Source organism: Anolis carolinensis, chromosome 1 (assembly GCF_035594765.1).
Source record: "Anolis carolinensis isolate JA03-04 chromosome 1, rAnoCar3.1.pri, whole genome shotgun sequence".
NCBI lineage: Eukaryota > Metazoa > Chordata > Lepidosauria > Squamata > Dactyloidae > Anolis > Anolis carolinensis.
Genome location: NC_085841.1, coordinates 145,777,938 through 145,795,042, shown reverse-complemented (window position 1 = coordinate 145,795,042; position 17,105 = coordinate 145,777,938). Strand labels below are relative to the sequence as shown.

General features: G+C 40.9%; 1 protein-coding gene and 1 long non-coding RNA gene across 8 annotated transcripts in view; one reads left to right on the top strand and one right to left on the bottom strand.

Annotated features, from left to right (window-relative positions):
- LOC134299858 (uncharacterized) overlaps window positions 1-17,105 on the top strand; it is a 99,850-nt gene that overhangs the window by 53,292 nt on the left and 29,453 nt on the right. Inside the window, exon 5 of one of the 2 annotated variants that reach the window (XR_010007102.1) lies at window positions 5,506-5,784. The exons of the other annotated variant lie outside the window; for it this stretch is intronic. This is a non-coding gene — a long non-coding RNA (uncharacterized LOC134299858). Of the gene's footprint in view, window positions 1-5,505; window positions 5,785-17,105 lie in introns of those variants that run through there. 2 annotated transcript variants of the gene reach the window in all.
- greb1 (growth regulating estrogen receptor binding 1) overlaps window positions 9,445-17,105 on the bottom strand; it is a 135,338-nt gene continuing 127,677 nt past the window's right edge. For 5 of the 6 annotated variants that reach the window (XM_062983699.1, XM_016996521.2, XM_062983692.1 and 2 more), the window contains 4 exons: window positions 16,121-16,256; window positions 12,705-12,905; window positions 11,201-11,339; window positions 9,445-9,974 (listed from right to left, as the gene is read on the bottom strand). In XM_062983699.1, coding sequence (XP_062839769.1) covers window positions 9,811-9,974; window positions 11,201-11,339; window positions 12,705-12,905; window positions 16,121-16,256 — 640 coding nt within the window. In that variant the 3' untranslated portion in view covers window positions 9,445-9,810. The remainder of the gene's footprint in view (window positions 9,975-11,200; window positions 11,340-12,704; window positions 12,906-16,120; window positions 16,257-17,105) is intronic. The other variant, XM_016996526.2, reaches the window with a different exon arrangement.

Sequence of the window (17,105 nt, the reverse complement as noted above, 5' to 3'; positions counted from 1 at the left end):
TCACATCTGTTGCCTCCACCACCTTCTAATTTGCTGTCTCTTTTTAAAACTTTACTCCCAAGAAAGTGGATGTGAAATTAACAGCATATGGTGCAACCTTATTTAGGTCTACTCAGGTTTAAGTCCTACCAAATTCAATAGTGTTTACTCCCAGAAAAGTGTTTCATAGTGCTTGCCCCATTAGAGTCCCCTGCCATTACTCTACTCAAAAAGATATTTAAAAGCAAACATATATTCAAAGATGAAAATATTAACACTTCAAAGCTTTACATTTTCCTTGACCCATTTCAAACCGGCTTCAAAGCAGTTTATGAAGACTGCTATGGTTGCCTTAGTGGATGAACTACGTCTTCATTGACAAGGGGTGTATGTGCCTGTTGGTGCTTTTAGATCTCTCAGCAGCTTTCAATACCATTGCCATGGTATCCTTCTGGGATGCTGAGGCGGGAGGGCTGGGAATCAGAACTGTAGTGGTTCCGGTTGTACCTCTCTGGGAGATTCCAGATGGTGGTGCTTGGGGATAGCTGCTACTAAAAAAAAAGCTGTTATGTGGTTTCCCACAAGGGGCCCTTCTATCCCCAGTGCGTTTGACATTTACATGATACCACTGGGAGAGATCATTTGGAAGATGGAGCAGGATGCTGTCAGTATGCTGATGACACCCAAATATATTTCTCCTTCAAAAACAAGCCTCAGCTAAGGATAGAATGCCTCCTCTGAATGAATGTCTGGAGGAGGTAATAGGCTGGATAAGGGGGGGGGGGATGGAAACTGAATCCAGACAAAACAGAGGTGCTTGGCATCAAGGGTCCTAATGGAAGTGTGTATAAACCAGTAACTCTCCACCCCTAAAGACTGTGTTCGCAGCTTGGGAGTGCTCCTGGATCCGTCTTTCCAAATATCAGCCCAGGTAGATGCGACTGTGAGGAGTGCTTACTTCCAGCTTTGGCCAATACACCAGCTGCACCCCTTCCTAGATTTGGAGGACCTAAAGATGGCCGTGCATGTACTGGGAACCTCAAGGCTGGGTTTCTTACATTGGGTTACCTTTGTACCAAGTTTAGAAACCCCAGCTGGTTCAAAATATGGCAGCCAGACTAGGTACTGGAACATCCAGGAGTGAGCATATTACACCTATACTAAAGTCACTCCACTAGCTGCCAATTAGTTTCCAGGCAAAGTACAAAGTGTTGACCTTGACCTTTAAAGCCTTACATAGTTTGGGTCCAGGTTACCTACAAGATTGCCTTCTCCCATAAAATCTGCCGTGAACACTTAGGTTCTCTGGGGGGAGAACCTCAGGTTCTCCAGTCTGCCAGAACCCAAGTGTCCACCGTCACCCAAAGGACCTTTTCATCGGCTGCTCCAAGACTGTGAAATGATCTGCTAGTAGAGCTAACCAAGCAGTCAAAATTTAAAATACATTTGAAGATCCAGCCGGCCCCCCAGACAGTTTTAATCATGAATTTTAAACTTGTGTCTTGTGTCCACAGCCCCTTTTATACACAAGGTGGCAGGCTGCAGCCAAGCCTCTAATTCTGACCAGTCACAAAGAGGGGCTTGGCTCACTGGCCAGCATGGGCTGGGACAATGGATGATTAAGCCTCAATAAATAAGGTTCCTTTTACTGAACAGGCAAAATAACAAAGTAATTGAGGGCATCTGGCCCTACCCAGGAATGCTATTGTCTTATGAGATGAACATGGCATGGCCCATTAATAGGGCTGGGCTGGCGATTCCAGACCCTAGAGAAACAAAACATCATATATTATTACAATCATGCAAAAATGACAGAGGATGAGTTTTGGCTGTATAGATGCTGATTTCTTCGGATGCGAGTGGTCCCGTTCATCAAAGGCGCAGAATGATGAAATTGGTTTTTCCCCAAGGGCAGGGAGAAGTGATCCCTCCCCCCCCCCCCCCCGAATAGAACTATTGTGTTGCAATGTCCAGGTAAAGTCCAAAAAAATTAGGTGAAACTGGGAACTTGATGAGGAAGTTCCCAGCTTAGTTTCTTTCCCCCAGACTATACAATTGTGTGGGATGCAAGACATCTTTGGGTTCAGGAACAAGGTTCCCCCAAAGGGAAGGAATGGGGACCTCAGGAGCATAAAACATTAGGTTAACACAACATATAGGCAATAGGAATACATAGGAAAAAACATGGAATGTTTGGGGCAAATTATATACATGAGAGACATAGTTTCCCAAAGTACCTTTAACAAGCCAGGCTTCCCAGAGGAAAAAAGGGGAAGGAAGGCAGGCAGAGTGGAAGAAAAGGAGGAAAGGAAAAAAGTGTGAGGAAGGAAGAAAAGGGGGAGGGAGGAAAGAAAGGAAGGAAAAGAGGGATGAAGGAAAAGAGGAAGGAAAAGAGGAGGAAGGGGGAAGAAAAAGGGAAAGGAAGGAAAAGAGGGAGGAAAGGAGAAAGAAAGGAAGGGTAGGAGGAAGAAAGGAAGGAAAGGAGAGGGAAGGAGGAAGGAAAAAGAGAAAAAAAGAGACTTCAGTTAGTGGGGACCTGGCCCAGGTAAACTAGACATCCCAAGGACCCAGGGATGGTTTTCTCATGCAACAGTAAGAAATATCATCATCATCACTTGTCCAGAGTATAAAGAAAAAAATGGTTCTAACCATTTCAACCCTTCATTGGTGAGCAGGAGCCTGGGCAGCTTATTTCCAGTGAGTCCATTACACCAGTGGTGTGAGAGTTTGTAAAAGAGGCACGATGATGTGGTAAGTTAACTGGAAAGGGCATGTGGCGACAGCTGATTGGCTGAGCCAGTCATGAGCCAGAATTCTAATTGGTTGCAGTTTCTAGCTTGCTGTAGAGATAAGTGGTTTGAACTGCCACTTTCATCTTGGAGGGGGAGGAGAGCACTGACTGAAAATGGTCAGAGAGGAAATGGCTGCCATACTCTCGGAAGCCTAGTTATTTATAAGGCAAATGAGGCATATTTAAAGGGACTGGTTATTCCTATGTTCTCTGTGTGAATTCAGAAAGACTGATACTGTATATATTTTGTTGCCCTGTTTGAATTTTTGAACTGCAGTAAAGGTACTGTTATTTGTTGCACAAGCCTGAGTGACATTCAGGAGTGTTTTTCTAGGTGGTAAGCCCCCGCCTGAAATTGCGCCCTCCCATCCCAAACTTACCGCCAGCGGCACTGGGCGGCGGCGGCGACCATTGGGTCACTTGCTGCAAAACCAGAAAGTAGTTTCTATTTTCACGAGATCTTGTGAGATTTCTGCGAGATATCACAGAAATCTCGCAAGATCTCACAGAAATCTTGCGATATTTCGTGAGATCTCGCAAAATATCGCGAGAATACAAAAATATTTCCTGGTTCTGCGACGAGTAACCCAGTGGTTGCCGCTGCCGCCCACCACCGCCGCCACTTTGGTTGCGCCCAGGAAGGCGCTGCGCCCAAGGCGGGGGCTTTAGCGATGTCCATGATGAACCGGGCCTGGTGACATTTTATTATACTGCAGGGCTTATTTTGATTCAGAAACTGTGGTAAAGCTTCTATTTATTTATTTCTACAACCATCAACAAGGGGTTCCCAATCTTTGGGTTTCCAGGTGTTTTGGACTTGAACTCCCAGAAATCCCAGCCAGTTTACCAGCTGTTAGGAACTGTGGGAGCTGAAGTCCAAAACATCGGGAGGCCCAAAGGTTGGCAACTACTGCATTACACAAACACACACCAACTGGTCACCAATCACTACCCTGACCATCACCAGTTAATTAATCCTAATTCAAGGATCAAACAATACATTTTTTTTTAAAAAAAATGTTCTTCCCCAAAACAGTGAAACAAACCAATGGTTTCTTAACCTAACATTTTTGGAAATAGCGCCAAAAAAGTGTTTTCACGTTGGAATGAGAGGAATATTGTATGTTCCAGCAGGGCTAAGATCAAGATAAGGATGCATTATTTAATAAATGGAGATTCAGTCTAAATTTTAAAAATACTTATTTTGTTGTACTGGGAGTTAACTCTGGATTATAAGAAACTACATTTTAAAAGTTCTGCAGATTTGGGAAGATTGTATTTCTAAAGTAAGAAACGTAGGATTTCATTGATCTGTTAACTGGATTTGGCAGGAGCAACAAGTAAAATTGCATCACAGAAGCTGTTCTGTGACAAGCCAATATACATGAAAAGGATAAAATATCTCCTACAAGTTGGGTGGAAAGCTCTCCAGATGTTGCTAGAACACAACTCTCATTAGCCCCCATCATTAGCTAGGGCTAATGGGAATTGAAGTCCAATAAAATCTAGAGGGTTACACCTTCCCTTCCTCTATATGTAGTTTTACAGACTTTATGTAGTATAATACATGTATTATAGCCATCAGTATCCCATTACTCTTCAGTGTCTATCTTGTAGCTACCCTGTTTCCCTGAAAATAAGACATCCCCAAAAAACAAGACCTAGTAGAAGTTTTGCTGAATTGCTAAATATAAGGCCTCCCCCGAAAGTAAGACCTAGCCAAGTTTTTGTTTGGAAGCATGCCCGGCACCCGCCAAACAAAACACCATAGCATGCAGGATTGGTAAATGTACATAATAATAATAATAATAATAATAATAATAATAATAATAATAATAATAATAATAATAATAATTTTATACCCCGCTTCCATCTCCCCAGAAGGACTTGGGGAGGCTTACATACCAGTTGTATATGGAAATAATAGTAGTAACAAGAAATTCTTGACAGGAGTCATAGTTTGTCTGGTTTAGTTATGTTGGTTTGTGATGACAACTACTGTACAGTATAGAATAAATGTTCATTTTTTTTTGTTCAACAATGAATATTAATTCTTCTTCGTGGAAAAATAAGACATCCCCTGAAAATAAGACCTAGCACATCTTTGGGAGTAAAAAATAATATAAGACACTGTTTTATTTTCGGGGAAACACGGTATGAGAGATTAAGCCTAAGCCTCACGTGGAAGCAAACCATTTGACCAGTATGGCCATTTGTCATATGTTAGAGTCATCATACTCAAAAGCTTGTGTTAGTCAGCCCGTACTTAAGCCTGTTGCTATTAACTGACTATGGTGAACTTTGGAACAGCTGACCCACCCACAGTTCATTACATTAGAAAGGCTCAGCGGTCTAGCTATTGTTACAACAATAGAATGAAAAGCATGTCCATCATTGGACTAATGGAAGGAGGCATGAAATTGTGTTTCAGGAAGTCAGGAGGAGAGACATTATCCTCCTTTCAAGCAGCAATTGTTGACCTTGTGTGAAGAACTCCAATCTCAGCAATATTCTGTGACAAATGTGGCAGGAAAAACGGTTAGATTCAAACTGTCTGGGCCATTTAAGTACATGACTGATATTGTGGAACATTAAAAATGTTGAAGGAGCATGTTAAGGTGCTTTGCCTGTCTCACTGGGTGCCCTTGAGCCAATCACTCTCAACCTGGCCTATTCCACAGGATCATGTGCAGACAGTTAGCAGAACCTGATATGATCTCAAATTCCTCTTACAGGTAAACAATTGTTGGGTTCAACCAAGGTCCATTTCCCTTTGATCAAGAAGTAGATGCCTCATGTTTCCTGTCAGCAACCTGTGGCATAATAGGCAGAAAAAGGACCCCTTATGCAAATCCTCCTCCACACTGGAGATTGTTTGTGTGGAGTTGTGGGATGGAAACATCAGGCAATAATGTCTCAGTTGACCAGAGAATGCATCTCTGTTAATCCCAGCCACTGCTTATGGGTAAGTGAACTTGGGAACTTCCATGATCTCTATGTAGGCCCTAAACAATAAACCATGTAGAGATTGTAAGTAGTAGTAAGTAGTAGTAGCTTAGCTGTATTCATAACTGCTCAAAAGGATTCTGGGAGGTTATGCAGGTAAATAACCAATCATTTCAAGCAGTCAGACAAAATATATTGAGAAATAATAAAACCCTTGTAGAAGCGGAACATTGAGTAGCATCAAGAAATACTGGAGTGCACAATGGCCAGAATCATATATGTGCCTTAGGCTGGATCTACACTGCCATATAAAATCCAGATTGTCTGCTTTGAACTGGATTATATGGCAGCATAGACTCATATAACCCTGTTCAAAGCCGATAATGTAGATTATATGATTTGATAACCTGGATTATATGGTAGTGTAGATCCAGCCTTAGTGATATAACTATGCCAGCACAGGCAGTAAAGGTAGAACTCAGTGGACACAGGTATCCTGAAGGCGGAGAAACGCAGTTGGCTCTCTGTATTCACAGATTCTGCTTCTACAGATTCAACTATCCAAATCTTGATTTTGCCATGTTTTTTAAGGGACATCATGTTACTCCACAATGGTACATAAGGGGTTTTGGGCATCCATGGATTTTTATGTCCACGGCAGGATCCTAGAACCAAAACCCAGCAGATATGATGAGCCTACTGTAAGCAGCTCTATCCAGAACAGGCAGATTTTGTCTGCCTGCCTTCATCACTGAGTGACCTTGGGTGAAAAAAGTACACCAACTAGCTAGTGTGCCAATATATTACCGATGCTTTTCAAACAGGACCATTAGAAGTAGTAGCAAAGTATCTGCAGTACAAAATTAAAGCAGATTTTGCATGTATTTATCACTAAGACTCAACTTGCAAATTATTACAACTCTGGATCATGTTCCACCCACATATGCATGTCACCTATGATTAATACATTGCCTTTTTTCACTGTGTGGGTCTCAAGCTTTAGTACTACCATTTTAATACTATCATTTGAGGGCAGCGAGAGGCTGTTAAATCTATCATCATGAAGGCAATGAACACACAGCTGCTCTAATGTGGAGATAAGCTCTGCTGGTGCTGGGCCATAGTTTCATACTGGAAAGGTTCCTGCTCAGCAATGAAGACCAGTGGCAGAAATGAAGATAAAAGGAACAGGAGGTTCACTACTACACCCCGACCCACTCCTGTGTCCTCACAGTAGCAGATAGATATACCAGCTGTCCTGATATTTATCTCCCCACGAGTGCTCAGACTTATAAAGAATCTCTTATGTTCCACTTAGCAATGGATGCAGATCTCAATGATAGCTAACTGCACATTTTCAAGGTTGGAACAGTCATTGTTTCTATTTCTGTTTCTTTCTGGCAGAATCTGAAATATGCTCTGCATTTGTCACTCTTTCGTTTAACGAGGGGTATAATCACCCTCCATCAGTCATAGAATTTTTTCCAGGCTCCAAATATCATTTTGCATGGGATGTATGCACACACTGCAGCTCCCCAAAATCTCTTTAGAAATACTGTACCTCCAACTGAAGAAAATTCCTACTGATGGATACCTCCAGTCGCAGCATATAACCAAACAAAATCACCACTCCCACAAAAAACTGGAAGGAAATAGAAACCATAATTATCAACAAAAACAAGTACTACTTAATTTGCTTACTTACTTACATTTCTACATCTTGCAAATGTTTGCATCTTTAAAATTATGCAGTACTAACCTTAACAATGTGTTTAGGATGGAAAGTCAGTTTTAACTTAAGACTAGATAAAGCACACTGCTGAGAAGTTCTCCCATTCAAACCATGAGAGAATTACATATGAATGTGCACTGCCATACTCTGGCATACCTCATTGTTGTTTCTGTGTGTCTGACACTAAATAATTTCCCAGGTAATGTTCTCTTTAGCACTCTGTCCAAAGCAGTTCTATATAGCTATATAATATATTCATCATTAACACAAAACAGGAGCTGGATTCTGTTAGTGACACAGATGTAGATCTAACAGACAGTTGCATAACTCTCTCTCTCTCGGCCACATCCCCAATGTCTAAAGCCACCCCCAATACATGCACACAAGTCAATGATCCATTCAGATTACACAATCATAGTGCTATTATTCCACTCAAATTGCCAGAGTTCCATCCTGTGTAATGCTGGTATTTATAGATTGGTGAGGCACTAGAGCTCTCTGGCAGAGAATTCGAAATGCCCCCCAACTATAAATCCCAGCAATTCAAAGGATGGAACTGTGGCAGTTAAAATGAAATCGAGTACCATAATTCTGTTGTGTGAATGATCCCGCTATCATACTGCATTGTACTGCCTCTTGGTCATTCAACTGCTCATAAACAGCAGAGTGGAAGTCAGAGAAGAGCCAGGCTATCTTCTCAAACTTGGTATTGGTAAGCGATAACATTGTTTTTTGGTATTAGTAAGTGATAACATTGTTTGCGGAGACCTCTTTAGTCTGTGTCTATCCAGGAGCCTCTCTGGTCCTCCAGCTCTCTCTAGCAATTGAATGCCTCCCTGAGGTTTCCTATGGCACTGCAATGTTGGATTCCTGGAAGTGACAAGAACTGGAAAGCACCTGATATAATCTACAGAGGGGAAAGGAGACATGTCTCCAACTGTTCAATGGATGGGTGTTTTATTTCAGAAAAAGCACAAAAATCCTTTTCCTTTCTGTATGGCAATTGGAATGAGAATCTCTGGTCCAATTTACACTGTCATAAAATGCAGTCTCATAATGCAGTTTAACTGGATTAGACTGGACTCTAAGAGTCTATACTGTCATACAATGCAGTTAAACTGCACTTTGAAACTGCATCATATAGCAGTGTAGATAGGGTCTCAGCTTCAAAAAATTCTGCAGATTTAATATTGTGCTCTACTGCAAGACCATCACCACCGCATATTTATAGGGATTCATTCCCAAATGGACTGTGTTTACCTGAAACGGTAGATATGACTAAACACAATTAAAAGACCTGGCTTTCTGTCTCAGCACACCATAATCATCTCTGAAAGACCTAGGAATTTCTAGAGAGCTGGATGATCTAGGAATGTGCTAGATTCTCCAGGCAACCCTGTGGTAACTTCAGCAGGGAAGCATACAATAGAACTGCCCGAAGGACATAGCAAATTCCTAGATTCCATTTTATCTTGACGTGGGCAAGCAAAATTGCAGATATGGGTTCCATGATTACAGGAATCCTACTGCATTGGCTGATCATCTAGGATCAAAGCCTCCGATTATAACATTTGTAATATATTGGGTTCTTTCTGGGTTAACACCCAATTAACCCCAAGTGGCGCAGTGGGTTAACCCGCTGAGGTGCTGAACCTGCTCATCAAAGGTCGTTGGTTTAAATCTGAGGAGTGGGATGAGCTCCCGTTGTTAGCCCCAGCTTCTGCTAACCTAGCAGTTCAAAAACATGCAAATGTGAATAGATCAATAGGTACTGCTCCAGTGGGAAAGTAACGACACTCCATGCAGTCATGTCAGCCACATTACCTTGGAGGTGTCTACGGACAGTGCCAGCTCTTCAGCTTAGAAATGGAGATGAGCACCAACCCCCAGAGTCAGACCCAACTAGACTTAAATGTCAGGGGAAAACCTTTACCTTAATATATTGAGTTTTGGGTTAACAGAAATTAGGAGAGGAAATAATAATATGCCACAAGTCTTTCATTTTGGAAAAATGTATAATATATACAACACACACAAAAAAGGCAGGTGAGGAAACATTTCAATCATAGCAAGAATGAAAGGCATCCCTCTCCCCATCCCACTCAGTCTAAATACAGCACGAGTTACCTCCTGAAGTTCATTTAAATTAAAAAAGTTACAAAAATCTTTTCAACTATAAACATAAACTGATCAAATAAAATACAATTTTAATACAAGTATTTCTGAACTGCCTACATTTTGGTTCCTACATCATAATTCTTCTGAGAAATTTCTCTGAACATTAAAGTCCTTTCCCATCATCTTTTTTCATTGTCAGCAAACACGTAGAGCAGCCAGAATAAATATTTCTGATCACCTCCCATCAAATGTGCCGCCCAGTCAGAAAGAAGAGAGGCTTGTCTTCTTTGGCGTTGGCTGTTTGGAACTCATCTCTTAGTCGGAATTGCCATTCATCTTCCAGTTCCAGCCGGACGACTGTCTGACGCAGGGAGTTCCTGTCCTGGCAAATGACACATAAGGTGGCACCTGTGGGGATTGCCATTATTGATATTACCAGTGCTGTCATTGGTGTTACTAGTATTCTCATTCATTTTCCCATCCATCCATCCATCCATTCCTGTGAATCCTAAAACTGGCCTAGCAATGACTTTCAATTCTAAAATGCAGACAAATAGAAATAATTAACATTAAAGATCATATTAACACAATAATGTTAAACATAGCGACTCCAACACGCAAATGAATGTGGTAGGCAACAGGCTACATATGGCCCAACAGTCCTTTTCCTCATCTCAACTGAAAACTGCCACAATAATATGTGTGTGTATATATGTATATATGTGTGTATCCTAAAAACGGAGTTAACTGATCCATAGGTCAATACTACAAATGTTCTATGTTCTCTGTCATTTTGGATGCTTCAAAGGGAGCAGTGTGGTGATGAAAGAGGGGGGTCCTTTTCTTCCTTTATTGAGCAGCAAAGAGTTAATGGAGGAATAGGAGCATTGCTTGCCTCTACTTCTGATCACTGCCTTTTAGCTGGTCCCCTAATAAAGCAATGTTTCTCTTGCTCTTCTCCTCTCTCCTTTGTTCCCAGCTTAGATTTTCATTCTTTTTTCTTATTTGTATCCCTCTCATTTGTGTTTTTGCTGATGTACATATTTTAAGTTCAGCAATGCAATTCATACACACATTCCAATTGTAATCCCTTAAATAAAAAGATTCCCTCTTTCTCTTTTGCTCTTCCTAAGTATGTTCCATCTATGCATTTTAAAAGGGGAGGAAAATATGTGTTCCCATTTCTGTTTCTTTCTAACCTTTACCCTCAATTTATCTTTGGATCATAGCAAAATCCGTAATTTTGACCACGAAACCTGCCCTTGACTGACACATCAGGTCAACTTATACTCGTCTATTAGGATATGATCCATTAATCTGTGAATAGCCATCTTCTATTGCAGAGAAGGAGAATTTGTAGCATCCCAAAGTGCCAACACTATCATTTCTCAATAGTGGTTGTGTCAGCTATAGTAGATGCCTCAACAGCTGGAGAACTAACCATTCCTGAGTTCTGCCCTATTGTAATGAGGACACAAAACTACAGGCTCTCCATATTATGACACCCATATATTTGAAGTAGAAGGGAGAGAGATTATGAATCCAGATAAGATTGTTACCCTGTCTCCATCTTCCATCCCTCCCTCTTTCCTTTTTGGCACACATCTCAATATGGGCCAGCAATGTCTTCTTACCTTTCAGGAAATTGAACTTCTTCAAGAAGCTGGCTACCACAAAGGAATCACAAAGATACAGCAGGAGTCCACTAAATATCATATCAGAACAGCTAACGTTCAAAGAATGAGGCCGGGAGCTGACGTAGCAAATTGCAGTCTGATGGTAAAAAGAGGGAAGAAAGGGATGGGCAGGATGATTCCCCTCTTTGTCTAAAACACAATTATGAATTACTTGTCCAAAGGAACATCTCTGCATCAGTTTCATATTTTCTTGGGTATCATAAAACACAAGTGTAACCAGAGTTTGGGGGCAAATACTTTAAAATATATAATTACCTAGCCACAAAATTAGTGGTGGTTGCCACTTTCTGCCTGCAGTGATGCTAGCCAGAGTGGCAAAGTGATCTGAGGAAGGAGAGAAGAGAGCATTTCCTCCTTCGCTTTCTTGCATCTCTTTGGTGCTCTGGCTAGCATCACTACTGGCAGTGAGCATTTCATTCCCAGTGGTTGCCATTACAGTAAGATCAGATCAATGGAGAAGGGAAGAGTGGCAGTTCAGCAGCACTGAACTGGTTCCAGCACCACTAGGCTGTGCAGACTCTATTGATCTGCTGGACCATCTTGGAGCTGTGCTGTGGATATCCACTAGGTCTCAATCAGACTTTGGTACCTGTGATCCAGAGTACCTGGATCTGGGTCAACATTGCTGTTTTGATACATAGATGGTCCCTTAGTCTGGACCATAGACAAATTCTATTTGAAGCCCAAGCAGGAATTTGTTGATCCAATAGCAAATAATCTGATATTCTATCAACAGAAGCCATGCAGCCACTCTCCTAAATAATTTAACAACACACTGAGAATAACTGTCCTCTTGACTGGTTTGTACAGGAGCCTATAAAGCCTAAGTATGTGCAACAAACTTAAGTGGGTATGCTTCTGCTATTTAACCCCACCTCCCCTTCCTTTGTTCATTCTGCTGCATCAAGTTTTAGTCTGTAAACTTTTTGGAGTAAGAACCCACCAGACTGTACTCTGCAAGGCCCAATGCACATTAATAACACAATATAGGGAGAAGGGATCCTACGTATACATCTAGGCCAGACATGGGCAAACTTCAGCCCTCCAGGCGTTTTGGACTTCAACTTCCAAAAATTCCAGCAAGCTTACCAACTGATAGGAATTGTGGGAGTTGAAGTCCAAAACACCTGGAGGATCAAAGTTTGCCCATGATTGACCTAGGCAGTAATACCAGTTTTCAACTCTGAGAAATGTTACAGCCAGGCAGTGTTCCCTGTTAAGTATTCTTCCCAGCATCAGGAAACACCCGTATCGCCACCACCCATTTGGCCCATTCTTGGTAGCACCCAGTTTTCCTGGACAAAGAAGGGCAGGGAAAAACAGTAGTGGAAAGGACATACAGATAAAAGCCTCTCTCCCATCAGAGACTTGATCAGAAACTTCTAGACCAACTAGATGGTAAAAAACGAACATGTGTTTTTGAATGAGTTTGGTTTATTACCTGAGGTCCTAAATTAAGATAACAGTCCACAGATAGAACTGGATGGTTGTAGTTCCTCACGGAGAGAGGGAAAAAGCGATGACTGTGGTACTGGAGGTATTTTTCAAGCAGTAACTGAGCAGGAGCAGCCAAGAACGTGTGCTTGCTGTCTGGGGCACATATATACTGAGCTGGAGCAATAGCCACTGGGTTATCTGAGACCTAGAAGGAAAGCATGAGGACATCTGATTTTTAAAAATGGAATTACATTGTGAAACCAGATAATTGATTAAGGGGGAAAGGAAACAGAGGGTTTTCTCTTATTTATGTAGTCACAGACTTTATGGAAGCAGAAAAAAACAGGGGCTAAATGTCCTGCTAACTGGGGTAGCTGTTCCAGAAGGTTGTATGGACTTTTGTTTCTTCAATATACAACGATCTTTCTGAATTTGAAATATGGAAAAGTACCAAAACAGCATTTTATCATTAAATAAAGGGTGTTTGAAAAAGAACTCCCTATTCACCATTGAATTTCAATGGTGAATAGGGAGTTCTTTTTCAAACACCCTGTAATCAGTGCCTAACTCTTTACTGAGCATGCAAACTACTTTTCTGCAGCAAATATCATTTCAGTTAAAGCAGTCTAGTTCTTGGTTCCCCATGAGTCTTTCTCACAACTTCCTGGGGACATTGTAGAGTAGGCAGAACTGCTTAAAAAATAATGGAAGAAGACTGGTAAATGATACCAGAATGCTTATATAAAAGACAGGGGAACTGAATGGCAATGTTGGAACAGCGCACAAGTATCAACATGGGGCTGTTCCTGAACACTGCCCTGTATGACTTCTTATCCTCCAATGTTTAATCAGTTAATACATTTCCTTATGTTGATCTTTCCAGTATGTTTACCATCACAGGCGACTGTTAACAGGCCACTGAGAAAACATGGGTAATATTGTAGAGAAGTGAGGGAGAATGTGACACAAAGTAGTCATTGTCAGGGGCACTATGTCTGCCATACTTCCAACCCATGTAAATAATAGCTCTAATAATAATAATAATAATAATAATAATAATAATAATAATAATCCGAAATCCAGCATATCTATCTTGTTTGCTGTGTCATATAATAATAATAATAATAATAATAATAATAATAATAATAATAATAATAATTGTCAAGATATACTGCTGGCGTCATAATGTCATAAGATATACTGCTGGCATCATAAACTGGACACAGATGGAACTGGACAATTTGAACAGAAAAATAAGAAAACTCATGACCATTCATCATTCACTGCACCCTCGCAGTGATGTTGACCGGCTATATCTGCCTAGAAGATCAGGGGGCAGAGGACTCTTACAAGTCAAACAAGCAGTCAAAGAAGAAGAACATGCCCTGGCAGAATATGTAAAGCAAAGTGAAGAACCTGCTTTGATTGAAGTCAAAAATCAGAAACTCCTCAAAGCACAGCAGACAAAAAACCAGTATAAGAAAGCCACACTACAAACTAGAGCTGACAGCTGGCACAACAAAACATTGCATGGGAAGTTCCTTGACAAAATTGAAGGAAAAGCTGATAAGGAGAAGACCTGGCTATGGCTCACGAATGGGACCCTGAAGAAGGAGACAGAAGGCCTGATCCTTGCAGCCCAGGAGCAAGCCATCAGAACAAATGCAATTAAGGCCAAGATCGAAAAATCAGCTGTTGACCCAAAATGCAGACTGTGCAAGGAAACTGACGAAAGCATTGATCATATCCTCAGCTGCTGTAAGAAAATTGCACAGACAGACTACAAACAGAGGTACAACTATGTGGCCCAAATGATTCATTGGAACTTATGCCTCAAGTACCACCTCCCAGCAGCAAAGAACTGGTGGGATCACAAACCTGCAAAAGTATTGGAAAATGAGCACGCAAAGATACTATGGGACTTCCGAATCCAGACTGACAAAGTTCTGGAACACAACACACCAGACATCACAGTTGTAGAAAAGAAAAAGGTTTGGATCATTGATGTCACCATCCCAGGTGACAGTCGCATTGACGAAAAACAACAGGAAAAACTCAGCCGCTATCAGGACCTCAAGATTGAACTTCAAAGACTCTGGCAGAAACCAGTGCAGGTGGTCCCGGTGGTGATGGGCACATTGGGTGCCGTGCCAAAAGATCTCAGCCGGCATTTGGAAACAATAGACATTGACAAAATTACGATCTGCCAATTGCAAAAGGCCACCCTGCTGGGATCTGCACGCATCATCCGAAAATACATCACACAGTCCTAGACACTTGGGAAGTGTTCGACTTGTGATTTTGTGATATGAAATCCAGCATATCTATCTTGTTTGCTGTGTCATACAACGTCGTTGTGTCAATAATAATAATAATAATAATAATAATAATAATAATACATCACACAGTCCTAAACGCTTGGGAAGTGTTCGAGGGAGATGTTGACAAGCTGGAATGTGTCCAGAGGAGGGCAACTAAAATGATCAAGGGTCTGGAGAACAAGCCCTATGAAGAGCAGCTTAAAGAACTAGGCATGTTTAGCCTGCAGAAGAGAAGGCTGAGAGGAGACATGATAGTTATGTATAAATACGTGAGGAGAAGTCATAGGGAGGAGGGAGCAAGATTGTTTTCTGCTGCCCTGCAGACTAGGATGCGGAACAATGGCTTCAAACTACAGGAAAGGAGATTTCACCTGAACATCAGGAAGAACTTCCTCACCGTGAGAGCTGTTCGGCAGTGGAACTCTCTGCCCCGGACTGTAGTGGAGGCTCCTTCTTTGGAGGCTTTTAAGCAGAGGCTGGATGACCATCTGTCGGGGGTGCTTTGAATGCGATTTCCTGCTTCTTGGCAGGGGGTTGGACTGGATGGCCCATGAGGTCTCTTCCAACTCTACTATTCTATGATTCTATGATTCTATGACTTGTGATTTTGTGATACGAAATCCACCATATCTATCTTGTTTGCTATGTCATACTATATCGTTGTGCCAATAATAATAATAATAATAATAATAATAATAATAATAATAATAATAATAACTACTTTATTTTTATACCCCGCCTCCATCCCCCCAAAGGGACTCAAGGCGGCTCACATGGGGCCGAGCCCAGTCACAACATAGGTTAAAAACACAGCCCATGGATTAAAACATTGTAACAATATAAAACAACATAAAGCACATCAATAGACTTTAAAACCTGAACATAAAGTGCTGTATATGCAGAGGGTGAACTTGTACAGAATGTACAAATAATAGATCAAGTGTTATTGGACATCACCTGCAATCAAGTACTCAATTTCTTCCTAATCTTCAGTTTGGATTCCTTAAAATGATCTCACATCTGGTTCACTTACTGAAATTGTGGAATGCATAAATGCATTACTTTGTCCATAATTGCAAAGATGCTTCTGAATTCTCACCTTTGACTTAATATGAAAGGATCTTTGTCCACCTACTGCAATTTGCTTCTTCATGACACTGAATCGATTGAACCTACAGATTAGTAGGCCTGCACTGTGGGCACGCAGGTTGAAATCCACATCATCACACATAAATCTGTTGGAGAGAATGGGTTACAATGTTTAGGAAACATTGTACATTCCTTAACCAAAATGTTTCTAACTGTATGGAAAATCCAATGCTGGGCATAGTATAAAAATTTAGAACATGTCCCAGTTTCAATAGAAAGTAGGTCAACTGATATCAAAGAAACTGGTACAAGCATAGTTTTTATTTATATCATGCCTTTCACCCAGCATGGGAACAACATAAAGTAGACTGCATATTCCAATAATGCTGTTATGAATCTAAGAACCAAACTAGCCACAATATCAAATGCTGCACATCAGTGAGTAATTTTCTCCCAACACAAACAATAAATTCAGTGGAATAAATTTGGATTTTATCACAGCAGCTTCTTCTCCCAATAAAACTACCTTGTTTTTAAAATTGCTATGCAATTGGGACTGCTTTCTTCCCATTGCACTTTTGTGATCTTGCTGGTATTGCAGCCTTCATTCACACAATGCTTTATCGCAATCAGCATTTAGCACTGCCCAGTGCCCACCCAGTACCTCCCACTTTTCCTAGTCTGGTTCCCATGCACACACAGATAGATCCCTCCTTTCAGAAATATACATCATAAATATAAATTAAAAACAGTTGTACATTTTAAAATGGTGGAGTAGAGAACTGGGGATTTTTAATACTATTTATATTTAATCCTATTTTAATGTTTGTATATTTGTATATTTTAAATGGCTATACTAATGTTTTTATGTTAAGCCACTTTGAGTCCCCTTTGGGGGAGATAAAGCGGGTTATAAATAAATAATAGTGATAGTAGTAATAATAATAATAATAACTTCCTAATTAGGGATACATTAGATGAATCACTGACATACA